General features: G+C 37.1%; 1 protein-coding gene across 6 annotated transcripts in view; it reads right to left on the minus strand.

Moving 5' to 3' along the window:
* Positions 1 to 23419, minus strand: part of LOC150109418 (basement membrane-specific heparan sulfate proteoglycan core protein-like) — a 1783738-nt gene that overhangs the window by 422317 nt on the left and 1338002 nt on the right. For all 6 annotated transcript variants that reach the window (XM_090413063.1, XM_090413041.1, XM_090413033.1 and 3 more), the window contains 2 exons: positions 16718 to 16835; positions 920 to 1100 (listed from right to left, as the gene is read on the minus strand). In XM_090413063.1, the coding sequence (XP_090269189.1) occupies positions 920 to 1100; positions 16718 to 16835 (299 nt within the window). The remainder of the gene's footprint in view (positions 1 to 919; positions 1101 to 16717; positions 16836 to 23419) is intronic.

The raw sequence follows: 23419 nt of genomic DNA on the forward strand, positions 1-23419 counted from the left end.
CTCAAGCTACTTATGATAAACTGATTTTGATTGCCTTAATGAACTTTTAGAACTGTAGCTTAGATAGTGGTCAGGTATTTTGAGTGTGATGGAGAATACATGCCTTCATTCCAGTGCAATAGTTAGACCACAGAAAGGAGGATTTTAAATTGATGGAAGGTGTCTCATTCAGCTTCTCATAATGCCAGAGGACACGAGAATAAAAATGGCTGAGTGAAAGAAATATGGTCAGCATTGTCATGTGAGTTGCTAAGAGGAGAACAATTATTTGCAGTGTATTTGGAAAGAAAGTTGGTTATGAAGAGATCAAGAATGTTTGCATGATGGCATGCCTGTAATTCTAGTGATGGACAGACATTCATGAGTGGTTTATGGGGGGGGGGGGGGGGATTATATCATAGAGAAGGCGGATGACTAGTAGTGCACCACATTGTGGAAAAGGGGTTGTTGAAACGTTAAAATGTTGCAAAATGATATTGAAAAACACATTGCGGAGAAGGAATAGAGAGGGAGGTTATTTTTTTTTTGCTAACAATTTAATGACACCATGTATGGACTACTTTACACAGAGTCCTTGGGGATGAGATGGGGTGAAGGATTCAAAGGTGACTGACCAAGATTGTGACAGGTATATTCCATACATACATGTATGGAATGCTCTCTATGAGGAGAGATTAAAGGTCTGTGGGTTAGAAAGATTAATCAATAGATAAAAAAAAAAAGGGGGATGGGTGAGACATGACAGTATTTTATAAGTTATTACAAAGGATTCTGTCAGGAAGGAACAATAAAGTTTCACCTGGGGTGACCCTCTTGTTTACTCCCATAGCTAGAGAAAATAATGTAGAAAAACAAAAACATGCATATTAACATAAATATTCTAAATAGAATAAAATATGAAAGAATTCTTTAGACTAACCTAATTACACCACCATTCAGAATTTCAGTACTACTAGTAAAAGGACTACCATCTGCCCTAGTCCATTCCACAGTAGGAGTGGGAATACCTGCATTTACTCTACACTGGAACAAACAGCTGCCACCTCTAATAATCATCTGATCTGCTTCAGGATACAGCTCAATTGATGGAATTTCACGTCCTAAGAACATTAAAAATCAAAGTATTTTATTAAACTACATTTAATCATTTATTGTTTATTCAAGTCCATTACATACATATTATCATACTTCTTTCCAACATTTTATTATTATATATGAAATCTTACTCATCAAGGGAAATATCAGGAATTTTTATCAGGAATTGGAGATATCAGGAATAATAATAATATTTAGGACCTTCTTGAGGACATCATTTTCACAAACCCTGTCATACTTTGCTTTTAGACTCATCTACTGAAAAACCACCAACAACTGATTCTGATAATGCATTCCACTTATTTTCCACTTTCCATTAAAAAATCTAGTCTTTGTGCCCTTGATAACCACACACACACTTGCTCAATTTCCAAGGATGATCCTTACTTCACTTCCTTCTAGTGGTGTACTGAAATATATCTCCTGTATCAATTGTATAATAAACTTTACATAAGTTATACATCTCTATCATATCTTCTCTTATTGACCTGTCAACCAATATGTGTAACCCACAAATCTTCAAACTGTCTTACCTGCCATCCTCTTGACCACTTGCCTATGGATCTTCACCTCTTCATTTCCAAGAAACTCCAGTGACAAAATCTGTGCACAGTAATCCAACACATAGCATTATTAAGGTCTTGTAAAGACCTATAATAACCTCCTTATCTCTGCTTGTGTGTTCCTTCAATAACCAGGTAATTCTATGTATTTTCATAATATCACACTAAAACATGTTATAAATGTTTATTAACTGACATATATTTTGCTGGATTTGAAATCAGAATCTTAAGAGCACATGACTTGCTACAATACATGAGTGACAGTGAGCATCAAAAACAATTCAAATTGGAATGGATAAAAAAACCTAGTGCTAATTAATTGCCCAATAATGCTGTATAAATGGCAGTTCATCTGCTCTTGTCTGATGGATTTTTCTGCAAGTCTTGACTAATCTTAACAATGGTAGTAAATTATCTCTTGTGTTCTCCAAAGCATATGTTAACAGATCTTGATGTGTGTGTCTATAGTAGGTAAGTTTATGGCCATCTCGCTCTGATCCTCACAAAAGTTGTCCTTTGATGATAAGATTTGAATTGCTAATTTTGAAGTGTGGGGAAAATGTAATGGCTTTTTGTTTGTTTGTTTTATTATTATTAACACCTGACCTCCATGGAGTCAGGGACTCATCGTGGGAGGTACTCAATATTGCATACAATTACAATATTGCTCATCTAACCGTGTCTTAAAGTAATTCAATGTGTCCACATCCACAACATACTCAGGCAATGCATTCCACTCACCAACCACCCTCCATGCAAAGAACCTGCTTCTCACTCTGCTCACACCCTTCTTATACAGTTTCCAGCAATGGCCTTTTGTTCTACTCCCCCTCTCCAATTCTATGAAAAATCTCTACCATGTCTACTTGATAACAACCCCTGACCAGTTTATATGTTTCAATCATATCCCCCACCCTCTTCCTCCTATTCACGAGGCTCTGCAACTTACATTCTCTCAATCTGTCCTTTTACTCCACATTCCAAAGACCACTGACTACCTTTGTGAATCTTCTTTGTACCCTTTCCAACATATCCTCATTACTATGAAAACCTGGTGACCAAATCTGTGCACAATAATCCATATGAGGCCTTGATCAGGCCTCATATGGATTATTGTACACAGATTTGGTCACCGGGTTTTCATAGTATAGCTCTTTGAAAATCTCACCAAATCTCAAAACCTTACACTTGGCAACATTGAACTGATAGTTCCACTTACCTGCCCATTCACGCAATCTATTTAAGTCCTCTTGTAAGGCATTAACATCAGCCTGACTGTGCATTGCTCTCCCCAGTTTTGCATCATCTGGATATCAGTAGTTAAACCCAACCCAATATCATTAACATAAAAATTGAACAACAATGGCCCCAAGACTGACCCCTATGGCACACCACTGGTGACCTTTCTCTTTCGAGATACTGCACCCCATATACAACTTTTTGATACCTATCTGGCAGCCAGTCACTGATCCAACACAGACGTCTGTTATCCAATCCCATCTGTTTCAATTTATTTGTTGTGTGTTATTTGTCACAAAAGCCTTTGCAAAATCCAAGTATGACAGTGTATATGCATCTCCACTGTCCAAAGTATTTGTCACCTTGTTACAGTACAGAGTTACTGAAACATGATCTCCCCTTAAACCTATGCTGATAACCACAGAGAATACTGCTGTTATCAACCCATTTTTGTATTATCCTACTTTTCACCAATCTCTCCAGGACCTTCACCACAACTTCAGATATACAGACCGGTCTATAATTTGGAGCTACAGCTTTATCACCGCCTTTATGCAGGGGAACAATTTTACCCTCCTTCCACTCCCCTGGAACCTGTGCTGTTGCAAAACTCTTGTTTAACAGGCATGCCAATGCTGCCAGTTCCCTGGAACATTCTCTTAAGATGCATGGTGATATGTCATCAAATCTTGTCGCCTTATTAATATTAAGGTTATTTATTTAATTAAATGCCTTCTGCTCACTCACAATTAAGCTATCCTCTCCTATGTCCTTTACACTTAAGTTCCTCACGATTCCATCCTGATCAGGATGAAACATACTTATAAATTGATCACTGAATACCTCAAGAATGTCTTCTGCAGCAGTTACCATTCTATCACTTTCAATCCCTTAACTTTATCTTTCCATGATCATTCTTCCTTCTACTTGCCACATATCTAAAAAACTCTCTATGGTTTTTCTTAGCCTGATTTGTCAATTTCTGCCCATGCTCTACTTTTGTTTTCCTTACTAACTGAGTCACTCTCGTGGCTTGTTCTTTATATTCTTCATGTGACTGATTACCATTATTCATCTTGTACTTTCTCCAAAGCACTTTCTTTTTCCAGATTTCATGCTTAAGCTCCACATTCATCCATTTTACACCAACCTTATTCAGCCTTTTGGCCTTTGGGATACATTTGTACATTGATGTTATGTATTTCTTTGTAAGTTCCCATGTAGTATTTATTTCCTTACCGCTCAACTCTTCATTCCATGTTATAGCTCAAAGTTTTCTCCTAAGCTTGTCATAATCACCAGCCTTATAATTCCAAATATATCCTTTCCTCGCAAAAGCCAGCATATGACTAGCCACAACACAGGTGATTATTTCATGATTACCTTCACCAACTGGAGGAAAATGTGAAACTCTTCTCATCGTTTCATCAGAGGATGAAATGATGAGATCTAGAACTCTTGATCCTCGCTTACCTTTCTTTACATGCTGCCTGAGATAGTTATCTCTCAAGAACTCGAGAAATTCATATTCCTTATTTCCAAATGCTATCTCTTCATTCCAATCTATACTGCCATAATTAAAATCACCCATAATAATTACCCTTCGTTTGTTCACTAATCCAAGTTGTTTATATATTTCTTCATCACCAACTTTCACATTCCGAGGCCTATAGCAACATCCAACTAAATATGTCTTCCTCTCAACCTCCACGTTACACCACACTGCCTCATAGCCATTTCCGCTATTTCGCCTTTTCATATCTACCTTATGTGGACTTAATTTCTATGCTATCATCAGCAGCAGCACTCCCTCCCTTCCTGCTCTTTCTATCCTCACAAAAAATACTGTACCCTTCCATTTCTATTCCAGTTATGATATCATCTTCATTCAACCATGTTTCACTTATTTCAATGATTTGGGAGTGAAGAAACTCAATCACTGAAACCATTTCATCCCTTTATTTCTGATACTTCTGGCATTTGTAAACAAACACAACAGTTCATTTTTAGGTCTATAGCCAGTCCTATCCAAGTCATATGTTGGTTGTGATTTCCCCATACACCTGCCAAATCAACCTTTATCACCACTTACCACATATACCTCCTCAGTCTCCACTTCTCCATCCACATTGCAATTCACTCCATCTTCATACACACATTCACTGCCACTTTCAACATTCAATCTCTCTATGGCATATTTCCCTGTCCACCTGAGCTCACCCCCGTTTCCCTGTTCCTCTTGTATTCCCGTTCTCTCTCTCTCCCTCTCTCACACCACTACTGTTTCCACTGATGTCTCTTCAGTACCACTCTCCTGATTTTTCTCTTCACCTCTTCCTTCTGATCTCTGGCACACATTACACACTGTACTTCCACACACTATACTTTCATCCAGCAACACTTTCTCCAGTACACTCACTTCAAAGCCATTTAAATGCAACCCATCACGCCTGTATAATTTCATTCTTCCTTCAAACACATGCCATAACATCCACAAACTCCACTCCCTTCTCCTCACACAGCTCCACCAACATACCCTCATGATTTTGGCTCTCCGTTACAACTCATCATCATCATACCTGGGTAACACACTGACAATCTTTCCTACTATACTATTATCTTCACTCTTCTCAATAGTCTCCTGATATTTGTCCTCACCTCCTCCTTATGTCCAGTTAGATCATTTGTCCCGACAATCACAACTAGAGCACTTGTTTCTTCCTCATGTCCAACACCTTAATTATCATACTTATTCTCCCACCCAGATAGCAGACTATGAACTCTGTCAGCAACTAGCCCCCTAATTATGGAGTCTCCATATACTGCTATCCTGGAATTACTCGTCACTTCTTTTACTCTTTGTTCTTTCAGTCTGTTTTCTTGCATACGTTCATTAATTTCCACTAGATGCCTAACATCACTCAACATACCGTTCATTTCATTTTTCATTTCCAATATCTGTTTCATTAAATCTTGCATTCCGAAAATTCCACTCTCTATCTTGCTACCGCTTATTCTGCAACACTTTACTTCCTTTTCTTCATTCATACTTTCTTTCACCTCTTATCACTCATTTTCACTTGTACATCTTTGCATTCTTTCACACCTTCAGTTTCTCCAACTTTCGTTTCACTTCCATTTTACGCAACTTCTTCCGTAACTTTCGCTTCTACATCTTTGCATTCTTTTACTCCCTCAGTTTCTCTTGCTTTCATTTCATTTCCGTTTTTCGCAACTTATGGTGCAAGAATGGCTGTGGTTATACTGAACCATAATGATCATAACAGTATGCAATTTAAAAAATAGTTAATAGGGTATAAATGGATATAGATACAAATGTATATAAATGTAGTTCGAAAAAAGAAAGATTTATTAAACCAGGTGAAACATGGATAAAATACGGGTGTAAAACAGTCCTTAAATTGCGTAAAAACTTCATTAAACATAAATAAGAAAAAAAGGCATTAAAAACATATAAACAAGAAACAATACTAAAAACAATGTAAAGGATCTACAACAAACAGTTGTAGGTATTTTCTGTAAAAATTTGAAAACAAAAAAAGCAAATACAGCTAAAATAATGACTGTACTCAATAATGAAATGAGGGTAGTTGTTATTCAATGAGTGACAGTTAGTCTGCAATTACAAAACTCAAACAGATTTATATCATCACCACTCAATAGGAAGGTATCGGAAATGACAATGATATATGCTGGAATCGAAGTTCGAAATGCTCCAGTTGCAATTCTTTGACTTGATGGTCATCAGAATTGTACATGAATATATACATGAATGCCATAGTGGCATTGTTATTAGTTGGGCGTGTGCACTATGTTGTCTCTTCCAATATTTAGAGCTTGTAAAGAGAATTTGTATTCGCAAATCAAAGGATTTTATAGCAGTCTATAGAGTGTTGTACATAACTTTCCACAGCATGGATGAAAAATAGTTGTTGGCCATGAGGTAGTTTGACAGGGATTTTATTTTTGTTGGGTATAACAAAGACAGCTGTTCACATTGAAGTGATAAAGGTGGTTCATTTGCCTCAACTCAGACTAGGAATCGAAGTTCAAAATGCTCCAGTCAATTCTGATGACTTGATGGTGAATAGGGTAAAGTTCCTATAAGGTATACCTACTGCAATGCACTCTCCTTGGCAGAAGCATAGGCTTGAGACACCATAATCAAGCTTTGACTTTATCAACATCATACACACCATCAGGTCATCAGAAATGCAACTGGAGACAAGTGCCATAAAGCAAAGAACTTCTTTCAGCATTCTAAGAGATGGACAATAGGGTGTGAAGGATATATTCATTGCTTTATGGCACTTATCTCGTAACTGAGGCATGTGAGGAAGGGAACTGAGTTTGATATTAATCCCAAGAACTTGGCTTTGAAACTATGATTAATGTTTGTCCTAGTGAAAGTTCTGGGTTAAAGTAAAGACTACATTTGCAGCAAAACTGCACATAAACTCTTTTCTGCTGTAAAAATCTGAACCCAATCGTATATGTCCATTTGAAAGATAGTCAATGGCTTGCTGCATCTATCTTTCTATGACCATAATGTTACATGATAACAGAAGAAGGTGAAGTCATCCCCATGTGCTGGAGGAAGTTAATCTGTTATCAAGTTGACAATGGTTGAAAAAGCATGTGGGATGTCCTCCTTTTGGATATTCGAGAGAGAGGTCCCCAGACTTCCAAGATTCAGATGAAAATTTCTTGATAAAAAGAGGGAGATCAAAATTGTGTAGGTCTTTCAATATTCCAAATCTCCAAGTAGTCTATTTTTCCATATTAAAAATACTGATACTAGATGCTTGAATGTAAGGAAGTCTTCTCTAATAGATGCATTAATCGAGATTAGATCATTAGTACAATGATATTTTCAGAAGACAAATTTTTACCTGGAAAAAAAGGATGGTTTGCAAAAAACTATCTCCAAAAACCAATAAATATGAGTTAAAGTTAATCATTTTTTTTCCCTGAATCTTGCACAAGAAGCTAATCTGAGATACTGGACATAGTTATTCGAGAATTTTGGATCATTCACTATGAAAATTCCCTGTTGCAAGGTATCTGGAAATATACTCACTCAGAAAATTCTCTTGTAAAAGATGCAACAGTTGATCTATGGATATTGGCAAAAGATGTTTTACCATCTCTTCATGAATATTACTGGTCCAACAACATATGGATGGCACTTAAACAAAGTAGCTTTCATTTCTTCTTTAGTGAATGGGTAAATAGAGTGTTGTATTCTTCAGTGTTGTTTGAAGAAATTAAAATTTTGTTACTTTTCTGCTTTGTTTATTTTGAGGGAATAACTTAAAGAGATAAGATGTTGCTGATGTTTTAGCAAAAAATCTTGCTGAGTGTGCTGGCAATTGCTTTTGGATTGGCAAAAGTGATCCGTTATGTTCTAGGATGGGAAGCTGGGAAGCTGGTGGGAGGTGCATCTGCTTTTAGCATTCGTGATTTTTTTTTCCCCATTCTTTTTGGTGCTGATAGATTTTGTTATAGATAATGTATAGTGGATCCAGAATTCCTTCTGGTTTTGATGACAGATGTGTCTTTCTTGGGGTCAAGCATGTTTGAAACAATTAGGTTTGTTGTGTGGGGTATCTGCAGAATCGACAAAGTTTGTGGGATGCCATGTAATTATCATTTGATTGTGGCTTATGAAAACATTTAAACTGACTACCTGTTTTAGCAATTGTGACAGCCTGTATAATACAGTCTGTTACATGATTCAATGTGGTTGCTGATTGGAGATGAGTTGACCATTGCAGTATTGAATTCCACTAATGAGGAAAAGGTGGAGTAGTCAGTTTGCTCAACTCAATTTTCTACCAAGATCCATGATGTAATTCATGGTTGTCCATGCAGAAAAGTGATTCCCACTTAAACAGTGTAAACAGACATTTAAATCTTTTTGTTGAATATTTATTTACCACTTGGTTAGACTATAATAAATTTAGTTTAATCCTTTATCCAAGTGTGAGCAAACAAAGTTTGCACCTGAAAGTATCTTCAGGACTGGGGTAAGGTGGTACAACACCGGGAAACTCGTTGCAAAGGTGGAGCAAGCTAACATTACTCCTATCTCAATATCTCCCATAATGCAAAACACATCTCCTTGTGGATATGTATAATGTTATGCATTAAGGGAAGGGCACTACCCAGACTAGTTTCGACCTTTATTAAGGTCTCTTCAGTGGGAGCCAGGCCCAGATGTGGAGATACCAGGCAGAAGCAATAGCGAGGTGATCTCTACCTATAGGAGTTGCCAAACTGTTTGCCACCTTTTTATTAAATTACTCTGGATTTATAGAAAGATGTTGAAACTTTATTTTTCACTTGGTTAGACTATACCCAGTCCTGAAGATACTTTCAGGAGCAAACTTTGTTTGCTCACACTTGGATAAAGGACTAAACTAAATTTATTATAGTCTAACAAAGTGAAAAATAAACTTTCAACATCTTTCTCTAAATCCAGAGTAATTTAATAAAAAGCTGGCACACCTTTTGGCAACTCCTATAGTTAGAGATGACCTTGCTATTGCTTCTGCCTGGTATCTCCACATCTGGGCCTGGCTCCCACTGAAGAGACCTCAATAAAGGTCGAAACTAGTCTGGGTAGTGCCCTTCCCTTAATGCATAACATTATACATATCCGCAAGGAGATGTGTTTTGCATTATGGGAGATATTGAGATAGGAGTAATGTTAGCTTGCTCCACCTTTGCAACGAGTTGCCTGGTGTTGTACTACCTTACCCCGGTCCTGAAGATACTTTCAGGCGCAAACTTTGTTTGCTCACACTTGGATAAAGGATTAAACTAAATTTATTATAGACATTTAAATCAATGCAATGAATGTTCAAGTAGAGATATATGGAAAGTGTTACTTCCCGTGGTTAGGAGGGATAGAGAATTTTTTATTTATTTTGTTATCAAGCATACGTTCAAGAACATTGCCTCTAGTGTTTGTATTGACACTACCCCAAAGAGTGTTGTATTTATTTAAATCCCCCATTAAAAGTAAAGGGGAATGGTATCTGCAATATATCATCATCATGGTCATCTGGAGAAATATCTGTGGCAGGAAGAAGGTAGATGCAGCATAACTGTTTTTAGAATTCTGACTGAGAATCAGACAGCAACTTCTGTGTCAGTGTTAAGTGGAACTTGCTGGAAAAGCACATGGTTGCTAACAAGAATGGTGACTCCTCCATCAACAGGTGCATCCTCTATCCTGTCCTTTAAAATGCTGATAACATTACGGAATGCTGAATCGTCACTCAGCCTGAGGTTTATTTCATTTAGGTAGAAGCATATTTGTTTATACTTTTGCAAGAGAGCTCTGATGTAATTAATGGTGTTTATTGGAATCCACAACAATTCCATTCTAGGATTTTTTTTTTTTTTTTTGTATCATCTGGCTGTGTACATTGAGAGGGTTTGTTTTCATTAGTCTTGGATTTTTTTTCTTCTTTTTTTTTTTTTTTTTGAGAATTGTGAATAGCCAATATTCATCATTTCTTCTTCTGGGAAAATATCCAACATGTCATCATCATATTCCACTCCTCCTGTGCTCTCAGCATATTAATTGTTTTATCTTCCTAAGAAGGTTGAGGATGTATGCATGGTATCTGTTGGTTGGCAGGCCATCTAATAAAGTCTGGAGGCATGTGTTTGATTCTCAATGGTGTATGTTCCATTATTTTTTTTTAATAAGGCTATAATAAACAGAAAAAAATCGAAAAGAGAACCGTGTACTACCTTTCTGGATGTCCACAGGTTGCATGGAAAACAGGGTGGTAGAGTGCTGGATCACTGTAATGGTGGTCTGGAAGACATACTAAAAGACTCAGAAGAAGTAGAGTGAAGAACATGGGAAGTATAGAAAATGAGAATCAAAAGGACCATAACGTCACCTCTGCCATGGACAGATGCCTTACATCGAACGGTGAAAGTTATATTTCTTAGTACTTTAGCCACCTATTCAGATGTGTATCAGATATATAGGAAAGGAATAGTGGCACTTTGGTCTTGTCTGATGGAGAGGAAGGGAGACTGTGTCATCTTTTGTAGGAATTGTAGCTATTAGCCAAATACTTGTTATGGAGGTAGTCAAGTTCCATTAAAGTTAGAAGATAGAACTTTGTCATAGAACTTGACAAATTCTTGTCAAGTTCTATGACAAGAATTGTATCACTACATCCCATACTACTGGGCTGGATGATAGTGTGATTGTTCATGTAGGTATCTTCCTCTGTGTGTGTGTGTGTGTGTGTGTGTGTGTGTGTGTGTGTGTGTGTGTGTGTGTGTGTGTGTGTGTGTGTGTGTTGGCTTTCTATAAATAAAAAATAAAATAAATTATAGAAAATCATCTGAAAGATGTGTATCTTTTGTCAAGAAATGGCAAATAATTGATTCATTTTCTTGTAAAATGTTTTTTTTTTTATATTTTATTTTTATTTTTTTCGAGTTTTGGCTGTTTATGTAGCATCATCTGTAATATCAGTAGTCTCGTCTATCTGTAATGCATAATAAGGGCTCTTCTTAACTCTTTCGATTAACTGAGATTCTATGTCACCTGCCATGTCATTAATTCTGCAACCTACAGTGTCATTGAAAGAGGAGTAAAATCAACATCTTTTAGTAACTTGTTGCCAAACATAGTTTTTACCACATCTTTTATAGCTTGAAGTAATAAATTTTCCCCGATAGAATGAGGTTTCCCTGTTTACGCTATGTGCAAACTTAAGAGATAGATGCTTCCAGTGCCTTGCTATTAATCCAACCCATGGTCAAAACTACATCTTTCCCATGATTTAATGTCGCTAAGAGTCACTGAAATTGGCTTTATTTTTTCACATCATAATGTTTAGTTTTTAAATGTCGGAGTTTTGCAGGTTTCATGCACTTGTTCAACAACACTTCATAACACAAAACACATAGAGGTTTCTGTTCACTTTTATCTCCATACCAAGTAAACCCGAATTCCAAATACGAACTTTTATATTTCCTACCGTATTTTTTCTTTGAACTGCTTGTTTCTTCTACTTTAATAGTATCAGATTTACTCACTGTTACAACACGTGTATCAAAATTAGGGTTAGCATCACCTGTTTCATTTGCTCTTCTTTTCAAAGTCCTAGTTCTAAGCCACTTTTCCATTATTAAAAAACATTTCCGAAAAATATATAAATACTGGGGTTAACTCACAACACACTTTGTCCAAGTATCATTTAGCACTTCTGAAGGTATACTGAGCCTTAGCTGAAGGAGGAAAACCTTCATTAATAAAAATCAATAAACAACAAGCAATTGGTTAAAATGTGGATAACACATGCTCACTTCAAATCTGTCAAAACAACAATGGAAGGCGGAAGCAATAAAACTATATTGTTGTTCACCTCACCCCTCTTATTATTCATCATTCTGCAGCTACAAATTATTGTGGTGCCAGAATGACGAGTAATAAAAGAGTGGTGAAGTGAACAACAATATAGTGAACAACAATTATAATGTGAGAGAATTTGTCCAATGTGATGTGTGTGGAATGTATGCATTCCCGAATGAGGCTGGAGTATGGATTGAAAGTGATAGTGGTGGGAGAATGTGTAGAAAGTGTATGCAAAGTGAGGAGTTGAAGTACGTGTCAGGTTGTGAGACAGTTATGGTTGAAGAAAGCCAGAATGCGAGTGAAAATAGTGGCTCGATAGGGAATTGCGGTGTACAAGATGGCAATGTGAGCGGTGATCTAAGAAAGAGTGAGAACAATTATACAGAAAGAGAAAATGGTTTGAATAATAAAAAAAATGAGGAATTATTTGTAGGAAGTGAGATCGCTAGGCTGCGCGCAGTGATACAAGATGCGCAGCGGCAATTAGAGCACCTGCAAAACTCTTTCCAGAGTGATTCGGCTAACGTAAATAAACAGTGTGGGCGAGTTTCCGAAATGAAGGAGAGAGTGTTGTATGGTGACTCGTTATTAAGAGGAGTAATAGATGGGAGTGTAACTAAATCGTACTTACTGGGTGCGAAATTTAAGGATGTGAGAGCATTAGAGTGCAAAAACAGAGGGTGAAAGAAATAACAATTGTGGCTGGTACGAATGAATTGAAAGGTGATAAATTTTTTATGAGAGAGGACTTGAAAGTATTGTTAAAGGTAGCAAAAGAAAAGAGTGACAGAGTTAGAATGGTGAGTCTGTTACCGCGGTATGACAGAGAGGAGTTTAGAAGGAGGACCATAATCGCAAATGATATTATGCGCAGGTTATGCGGACGGTGTGGTGTGGAATTTGTGGACGTGTGGAATGAGTTTGATGGGCGAAAAGACTTATACAAGATGGATGGCCTGCATTTGAATGGACTTGGTGTGCGGAGACTGGAAAAAGTTTTGCTGAATGAAGTGAAAATGGATGTGCAGAACCAGGGAAACTAGAACTACCCAGGAGGGGGGAGGGAGTGGATATCCAGACATCAGTGAGAGAGTTGAGTGTAAAAATGTATATAATGTACCTGAGCCAGCAATAAGGACAAAAAATGGGAATGGGATATTTAGAATAACGCATCAAGATAGGGGTGGGACAAAGGGAACACTGCAATTCATGTATACTAATGCCAGGAGTATTAGGAACAAGGAGGAGGAATTTTTGGCCTTGATTGGCTCTTCCTGGCCACAGGTTATTGGCATTAGTGAAACATGGCTGACGGAAGATGATATAGTTAGTGGGATAGAATGTGTAGGTTATAGTATGTTTAGGAGGGACAGAGAGAATAAAATTGGGGGAGGGGTGTTATTGATGATAGCTGATGAACTGCAGCCAAGGAGAATTGAGGTATTGCAGGATAGTGAAAGGAGCTCATTTGAGGCTATTTGGTGTGAGATTGATACTGGCAGAATAAAATATACAGTTGGGTGCTGCTATAGACCAGGTGATGGAATAGATGGTGGAGATGGTATGCATAAACAAATTGATGAAATGCGTGGAAGGAGGGTAATTATCGTGGGGGATTTCAACTATGGTAACATTGATTGGAAGGAGGAGAGGACACATGTAAGGAAGGAAATGGATTTTATTCAATTATTAAGGGATAACTATCTGAAACAGCATGTAATTGAAAATACTAGGGGTGTGAGAGTGCTTGACCTGGTAATAGTATCTGAGAATTTGACTGTAATGAATATGACCATGTTGCCACCTATTGGTGAGAGTGATCATAAGGTCTTGACCTGGGAGGTGGCTAAAGGTGTGAAATTTGTGATTAAGACAGGGTATATGTGGAATTACCGTGCTGGCAAGTATGACAAGCTTAGGAAATTGCTTGGATCAGTGCCATGGCATGTACAACTGCAAGGGCTGGACGTCGATAGAGCATGGGAAGTGATCAAAGAGCATTTACAGGAGGTTATGGCTGATTGTATACCTAAGATCCGAATAGTGAAACAAGGAGGGGTTAAATGGATGAATAACACCATTAAGCTTGAGCTGCAAAAAAAGAAACAACTATGGAGGGAATTTAAAGAAAGGGGTGACCTGCAGGCACACGAATGGTATAAAGTACAGGCCAGAAGGGTAACGAGTGTGGTAAAAACAGCAAAAGCCGATTATGAAAGGAAACTAGCTATGCAAGCAAAAGAAAATCCCAAACAGTTCTTTCAATATGCTGCAAGCAAGAAAAAAACTGTACATGGCAAAATGATTTTAAGGAATGATGATGGTAAAGAGTTCACTGAACCAGTCGATATAGTGGCGTTACTGAGCGCGCACTTTGCAAAAGTATATCATCCAGGTGGTGACGTTGAAAAAATGAAGGAACCATTAGTTTATATGGGAATTGTGATGAATGAAGTGGAGGTGAATAGTCTATTACAGAACCTTAATGTGAATACATCTGTGGGATTGGATGGTATACCGGCACGGGTCTTGCATGAAGCGGCTAATGAATTATCAGTGCCCTTGACCATGTTGTTTAATCTGAGTCTCAGGTCTGGCTTAGTCCTGAAGGCATGGAAAGAGGGGGAAAATAGTTTCACTGCATAAAGGAGGATTCAAGACTATGGTTGCAAATTACCGACCGATCAGCATATCAGGAGTCGTTGTCAAGGTCTTGGAGAAAGTAGTCAAGGGAAAAATACAGGAATGGATTGATGAAAATGAGATACTGTACAGAGGACAGCATGGCTTTGTGAAGGGTAGATCATTCCTCAGTAACTTGCTCAAGTTTTATAACAAGGTGACGGCTGAACTGGATAAGGGAAATGGGTTTACAGTGATACTGCTGGACCTGGCAAAGGCATTTGACAGGATACCCCATGGAATTCTAATCCGTAAACTACAACATATGGGAATGGATATAGGGTTGGTGAGATGGATAGCTGGGTGGTTGATGGAGAGATATCAAAGAGTAGTTTATTCAGGAGTAGAGTCCAAAAAACGGCCTGTGACTAGTGGTGTGCCACAGGGTTCTGTTCTTGGACCACTGCTATTTAATCTGTTCATTAACGATATAGGGAAGGGTCTAAGTGGGACAGTTCATTTGTTCGCTGATGATGCAAAGTTGGGTAGGGCGATAGTGAATGCAGAAGATGTCAAAGTCTTGCAAGATGACTTAGATAGATTGGAGTTCTGGACTAAGGAGAATGGATGTCAATTTAATGTGACAAAATGTAAGGTTATGCATTTCGGAGTGAAAAGATTAGCAGCAGTATACCACATTGGTGGAACTGTACTCCAAGAGATTGATGAGGCCAGGGACTTGGGAGTGTTGGTGGATAGGGAGATGAAGTTTAGGGGGCACATTGCAAAAGTAACTAAATCAGCTCATCAACTCACTTGGTTGTTGAAAAGTACCTTGACGAGCAGAGAAAAACAAGTTATTGTACCTCTGTACCGAGCCCTGATAAGACCTCATCTCGACTACTGTGCCCAGATTTGGTCACCTCAGTTCCTTCTTGATGGGGAGGAGGTTGAGAGGATCCAGAGGATCCTTAGCTATGACTAAGATGATAGCAGGTCTATGGAATGAACCATATGAGAACAGGTTGAAGATTTGTGGGTTGCAGAAACTAGTTGATAGGCGGAAAAGGGGAGATATGATTGAGACATTTAAATTGCTAAAAGGATTCTATAGGATTAATTCAGATGATATTTTTGAGATCAAGACTGGTGGTGGGAGAACTAGGGGACACCCATGGAAGCTGGGCAAGAGCGTGGTTAGCAGGGGTGTTAGAGCTGGGTTCTTTACTTTAAGAGTGGTAAATGAGTGGAATAAGCTGCCAGAGTCTGTTGTGGGTGCTATGACGGTGAGTGAGTTCAAGGCGAGGTATGATAGATACTGTGAGAATGTTGAACAGCTGTGTGAACATGATGTTTAGGGCCTCCCTCAATGAGTCTAAGGGCTCCTGGAGTAGCCCGTGGTAATAATAATAATAATAGTTTTATTGCTTCTGCCTTTGGAACATTCTAAAGCTATCGGTTGTTTTTTTTAAATCTCCATTTGATTTCAATACTTTTTACTTACTTATTCAATTTTAATTTGTTTGGATAATTAAAAAATATATATTTATTTAATTAATTTAAGTCTGCCTGTGGGCCACTTGTCCCATCATTGTGGACCACAGGTTGAGAAACACTGCTCTAATGCATTAAATTATCATATTAACAAGAAGGAAGCAGCTAATTTTTACATTCATGAAAGTAAATTTACAAAAATTTACTTTCACAAATATGACAAGCACTCAGCTAAAAGTGAAAATACAAAATTACTGATCGAATTCTGCAGTATACAAATACTTGCTTTCTACTTCCACAATAGCAGATGCTTGTGCACTTCCATCTCTATTTTCTGCACGGCACACATATAAACCTCTGTCATCCACAACTGCATCCTCGATTATTAACTTTTCTCCTATAATCTATTTAAAAAATAATTCATTCAACAATTATTATATAATACAAAATCAAAAACTAGAGATAAGTATATAGTATACATAGCAGCATTGTCTAATTTTCAATTGTGGCTTTCATGAATAAAACCTTAATTAGCAAAACACTACAAATGTCATTTGTTTTCATTGAATATTTATCAAAACTTGTTCTCAGAATTAAGAATATTTGCAACTATAGAAATTCCACCAGTGTCCTATTCCAAGCGAATGTGAATTCCTATAGTTCCATCAGATTTTCTGGCAACAGGATTCTGTCACAAATATCTTTCCTTCCACATTCAAAAGATCCTGCATGCAACTTTTATCTGATGACTAGGGTGAACAAATTCATTAAGGTAAGATTATTATCATGCTTTAACTATTCATGGATTACATAGACAAGAAATTTTACAAGATATTTGTTGCTCCATTATTGCTGCATTATCTGCATAATGTGCATTATTCCTGCCATGACTAAATGAATCATCTGATCAACATTATTAGTTCATTGGATTATTATTATTACGTGACACCTCCAGGGAGTCCAAAGACCCATCAAGGGAGGGCATCTACTCTACAGCTCTCTGTCTCCACCATCTACAACTAATCAAACTACACCAATGCCATCTATTGCCCTCCACTACCACTAGTATTTCCACAGACAATCACAAACATCCATGCCCATGGTAGGATTCAAACCCCAGCCTTTGGCTGGGAGCAGATACGCTAACTGCTCGGCCAACCAGGCCGAGTGCTGACTAGTAATAAACTAATTTGGAGGAAAATTGTTGATTGGAGATTAATAATAATGTAAACTAAATCATGTAATGCTGTCATAGTAGCCTAAACATCCCTTGAGGATATTATTATTATTATTATTGGTTAGTTATTTATACTTTGCAAACAAATCTCTTTCCATCTCTTCATTTTTTTTTTTTTAAATTATGCCATCATAAATGCACATATGCATATCTAGAATTTATAGGATCACATGCTATTCACTCTCTTCAGCAACTTATGGAACACACACATAAAATATAATAAATGTTAATTCTTATTATTTTTTGCTAGTAATGAAAGTATTTCTATTCACAGCTTTTCTCTTCTCCTTTATATTTCCCACCTTCAGATGGCTTATTAATGATGATGATTCACAAATTTACACCTCTTAGTAATTCAAATATACCAACCAAATATAGCATTCTCTTCATCATTGTTTTCTAATATATCCTCTTAAAACAAACACATTAGTTCCCCCCCCCCTACACAAATTTGATTCCAATTTTGGTTCCAATCAAAGAACTATCACGATATGAGATGCATTCACTGAAATGCAAGCACAAAATTTTGGTGGGATGCAGTGTTTTCTCGACATGCCAGATAGTTAGAATGATTGGCAGAGAGTGATGATCACACTGACATGAACATGTGAAGAAAAATAGTTGAGAAATCATGAGAATACAACAAGAATCTGTATTTACATTTTGTAGATCTGGAAAAGATGTGAGAATTACAGAGCAAGAATCTCTAGAGGTTGTCAAGATCAGATTTTTACTTTATGAGAAATCATGGAAATATGACAAGGGTTTGTACTCACGTTTTGTAGCTTTGGAAAAGGAATAAAATGGATGAGAAAAGATTAGCAAAACAGGTGATTGATGCCAGGATGGTAAGAAAGAGACCCAGAGATGGATAAAATTCTAGGCGGATTGATTCAGTCAATATTACCTTAGAAGCACGATGTGTTATGTACAACAATAGTGGAATATTGACTAGTAGCAAACTAATTTAGAGGAAAATTGTTGATTGGAGATTAATAATAATGTAAACTAAATCATGTAATGCTGTCATAGTAGCCTAAATATCCCTTGAGGATGCATGTGAGGAAATTTATGATGTGAGATCTGGAAAAAGCATATGACAAGGTGCCAAGATTAAAAGTATTCAAAATGCAACAGTTACATGGTGTAAATGGGACATTATATCAGGCAGTGCAAAATCGATATTTGAGTTTTGAGTTTTAAGCTAGAACTGAAGGCGATACAGTAAGATGGTTTAGTGTTAAATCAGTTGAGACACCAGGCTGCACATTATTTCCACTGTTATTCGTCATCTTTATATATTACATTATGAAGGGTTATTATTATTATTGTTCAGTCACCTCCATGGAGTGAGAAGACTCATCACAGGAGACCCAACTATCCACACAATCCATTCCACTCATTCACAACTCTAAGCAAAAAATCTAGTCCTCACACCCCCTACCACACTTTTATTCAACTTCCAGGGATGACTCATTGTTTTGGCCCATCCACAGCCAAGTATTGAAACATTTCTGCTGCATCAATGATATGAAACCATTTAAGCAACTTAAATGTTTCTATCATATCTCCTCTTTTTCTCCTATTAACCAACTTCTGCAATCCACATGCCCTCAAATCTATCTTCATAGGGAACATTCCACAGACCACTTACCATCTTGATCACTCACCTCTGAATCTTCTCCAATCCTTGATTGAAATCCTTGGTTTTCTTTGGGATGAGGAAGAAACCAAGAAGACCATACTTCACCACAGTAATCCAGATGTGGACATATCAAGGTCTTATAAAGAGGAATAACAACTTCCTTATCTCTATTTGTTAAGGCATGGAAATAGCCAAGAAATATTATGGGCTACCTTAGCAATAAGTCCTCTAAACTTTAACTCTGTCCACCACCACTCCTTAATCTCTAGTTTCATCCATTTCCTGAGTACAGTTTCATCAATGTGGTATATAGCTTGTAATCTATTTATCCCAAAATGCATAACTTTATATTTCTCGACATTAAACTGACACCAATAACTTTTCCCAATACTGACAATCTATTTAAATCATCCTGCAAGCTCTTCACGTTGCCTTGATTAACTATTATTCTACCTAATTTCGCATCATCAGCAAACAACCGAATATTTCCTTTCAGGTTATTTCCTATATCATTTATGCAAAAATTAAACAACAACGGCTCCAACATTAAACCTTGCAGTACACCACTAGTCACTTGTTCTTGCCTTAATTCTACCCCTCCATAAACCACTTCTTTGATATCGGTCCAGCAGTCCACCTATCATAAGCCACTTATCCACATAACCAGCCAGTGTCATATTCATCCACATTTGTTCTAATTTGTGTGACAGAGTTCCATGTAATACTCTGTCAAATGACTTTGTGAAATTCAGCAGAATCATCAGATAGCCATTTCTTTTATCCAACTCTGTTGTTATCCCTATTATAAAAAGACAGTAAATTACTAAGGCATAAGTGACCCTTCACAAAGCCATGCTGCTGCTCATTCAACAACATATTTTTATCCACCCATTCTTGAATTCTCTTTTTGACCAATTTTTGCACTTTTACCACCATGGCTGAGATACTGATTGGTCTATAATTTGTTACTGCAGTCTTATAACCTCTCTTATGCAAGGATATTATTTTGTCCTCTTTCCACTCCTTTGAAACTCTACCACAGCTGAGATTTAAATGATTAAACATATTTTTATCCACCCATTCTTGAATTCTCTTTTTGACCAATTTTTGCACTTTTACCACCATGGCTGAGATACTGATTGGTCTATAATTTGTTACTGCAGTCTTATAACCTCTCTTATGCAAGGATATTATTTTGTCCTCTTTCCACTCCTTTGGAACTCTACCACAGCTGAGATTTAAATGATTAGACTTAAAAGACTTGGATGAGTGACAGCCACTCAGCTTACAGGAAGCTTCAAATGAAATGAAAAAGTTCCATGTTTAGTCTCTAGAGCAAGGTTTTTGTACTATGTAAAAAATAAATAAAAATACAAAAAAATATATAAAATTAATAAATATAGGGGATGGAAAAACCTATTTTGGATAGGACCAGGACTCTGGAATGTTGGTTATGAGGAAAATGAGAGAATCTAAATTGCAGAGTTCAGTGAATAGATGCGTGTAAGTTAGTGAGGAGATTTTACACAATTAATATAGAGAGATTATTTTTAAAAAAAAAATAAGTAGAGGTAGAGTGGCGAAGAACAAGAGTCCATCCCTCCAAGTTTTGTAAAGGTAACCTAACGAAGAAAGTGAAAAGTAGATTTTCTACATAGAATATGACGAATAAAGTGGATTACTTTGCCAGAACATGTTGCAACTGCTGGGAGTGCAAACAATTTTAGGGTTCCAAATGATATGTTCCTTGCTGAGTGAGACTCCCCTCAATTAATAATAATGTCAAAGTTCTGATAACTCACTAGAACATTTACTTACAACATGAGTGCTATGTCAATGAGTTCTGCCTTAATCTTAGGTTTATTTAATTTTTTTACATACTTTCTGCTCACTCACCATCAGTCCTTCCTCCACCAACTTACTCTCAAGCTCCTCATAATGCCACTGTTATGAGTGAAATATCTTGATGAATTGTTCATTTAATACCTTAATTGTATCCTCTGCAGTGGCTGACAATCTAACATCATCCTTCCATAATCATTCTTACTTGCCAGATAAATGAATTCTTTTTAGCCTGATCACTAAACTGCTGCTTATATTGCATATTAGTTTTCTTTTTCATTCAAGTCACCTTCCTAGCTTCACACAGTTAGATTTATAGAACTCAACTACTGTGAGATAAAATTCTTCACCCATAGTCCATGTAGACTGTTAGGGCACTATAAAGGAGACAGTCTCAACATACTCTGTCCAGGTGTTTGCCTTGAGATCTGCTTAACAGAGTGGAGAATAAAGAATTTGCCCATTTTCTAAGGTTATATATCCAGGTGATTTGAGGTCACCCCTGGTAAAATTAATAACATTAAAATTCTATATTTCAACCTTTACTTTCAGGTCATTTTCAAAAATATATACATAACACACACACACTACAATGAAGCAACTGGTACCATACTATTGTAACCTACCTAGCCTGACCGGCTGTGTTAAAAAAATAAAAATAGATCTATCTATCTACACACACACACAAAGCAAAGTCCTTTTTCAATGTTCACTTATAACTCAAGAACGAATTTTGATGATATCGATGATTTCTTCACCAATAGATAGAGGATGTTCCAAAGATAGTTTATAGAGCAGTAATTAATTACTCTTTACCTCCCTCAACTGTGATATTACCTGTGGCCACTCTGGACATTGTAATATGATGTTGCTATATATATATATATATATTTTTTTTTTTTTTTTTTTTAAACACCTCCAGGGAGTCCAAAGACTCAATGAGTCTTTTGGACTACTTTGTACCTACTCTACAACTCTCCATCTCCATCAATCCACCAACCACAACTACCTTCATCTACACCAATGCCATTTACCACCAACCACCACCACTAGTATTTTCATGGACAAACATCCATGCCCATGGTGGGATTCGAACCCCCAGCCTTTTGGCTGGAGAGCCGATACACTAAACATGGGGCCAGCCAGCCTGGCTGGGTGAGTGGTTAGCAAAAATTGATATTCCAATTTTTGATTAATGGTGTTCTAGCAATAATGTAATATCCATGATATATTTGCTGGAAGGTAATTTAAAGCAGTTCCAAGCTCTAAAGCTTACAGATTCAGTCTGAGCAAGTTAGGTCCACATAAAATTTTATGTGGACCTAATCAAGTTAGGTCCACATAAAATTTCATCAGAAGATATATCCATAACCAAGGTAGACACACTGCCTCCAATCGGGGAGAGTACCATGCAGTTTTGTTCTGGTGAAATTCTCTGTCAAGAAAGGGTTCATATTGAACTATAAAGCTAGTAATTATGGCAGACTTACATGACATCTTGGAGCTGTGCCATGACTTGAGAAGCTACAAGGAAAGAATGTCAAGAATCGGAAATGGTCAGAGGTTTGAAAGAAATAGCATCAGACTGCCTACCAAAGGTCAGGAGGATAAACCAAGTGGGGATTAAGTGGATGAGTAGAGATATGAAGCAAGAGCTACAAAAAATACTGTGGAGGGAATATAAAGAAAAAAGTGATCAGTATACTCAGAGTAGTACAGAGTGCAAGCAAGAAGTGCAACTAGTATCTAGTAAAGAAAGAAAGGCCAAAATCTGTTTATTAACTAAGCAGGCAAAACTAAATCCAAAAGTTTTTTTTTTTTTGTTATGTACCAAGTAAGAGGAAATATGATGATGGTAGGAAGGTGACAGAGGCAAAAAAAAAAAAATAGTCGAGTTGCTGAGTAATTCATTTTGCAAAGGTGTAATATCCATGTGGAAATTTTGCAATTGCCGATGTTACAGAGATGAATATCAAAATTGAGGTGGATAAACAGGAGGTGTTCAGCATATTGAAAAATATGAGTGTGACTACAGCAGTGAAACTAGATGGCATGTCAGCCTGTGTACTATATGAATGTGCAGGAGAACTGGCATCACCACTGATGAAGTTATTCAATCTAAGTTTCTGCTCTGGCAGGAGGAGTGGAAAGAGGATAAGACAGTTCCATTGCATAAAGTTGGTCCTAGACAAAGACAGCAAACTACAGACCAATTAATATATCAAAGCTGTTCATAAAGTGCTAGAAAAGTTAATGGTAAAATC

This window comes from Typopeltis vanoorti, chromosome 2 (assembly GCF_054136105.1).
Source record: "Typopeltis vanoorti isolate ZY-2024b chromosome 2, IOZ_Tvanoo_1.0, whole genome shotgun sequence".
Classification (NCBI taxonomy): domain Eukaryota; kingdom Metazoa; phylum Arthropoda; class Arachnida; order Uropygi; family Thelyphonidae; genus Typopeltis; species Typopeltis vanoorti.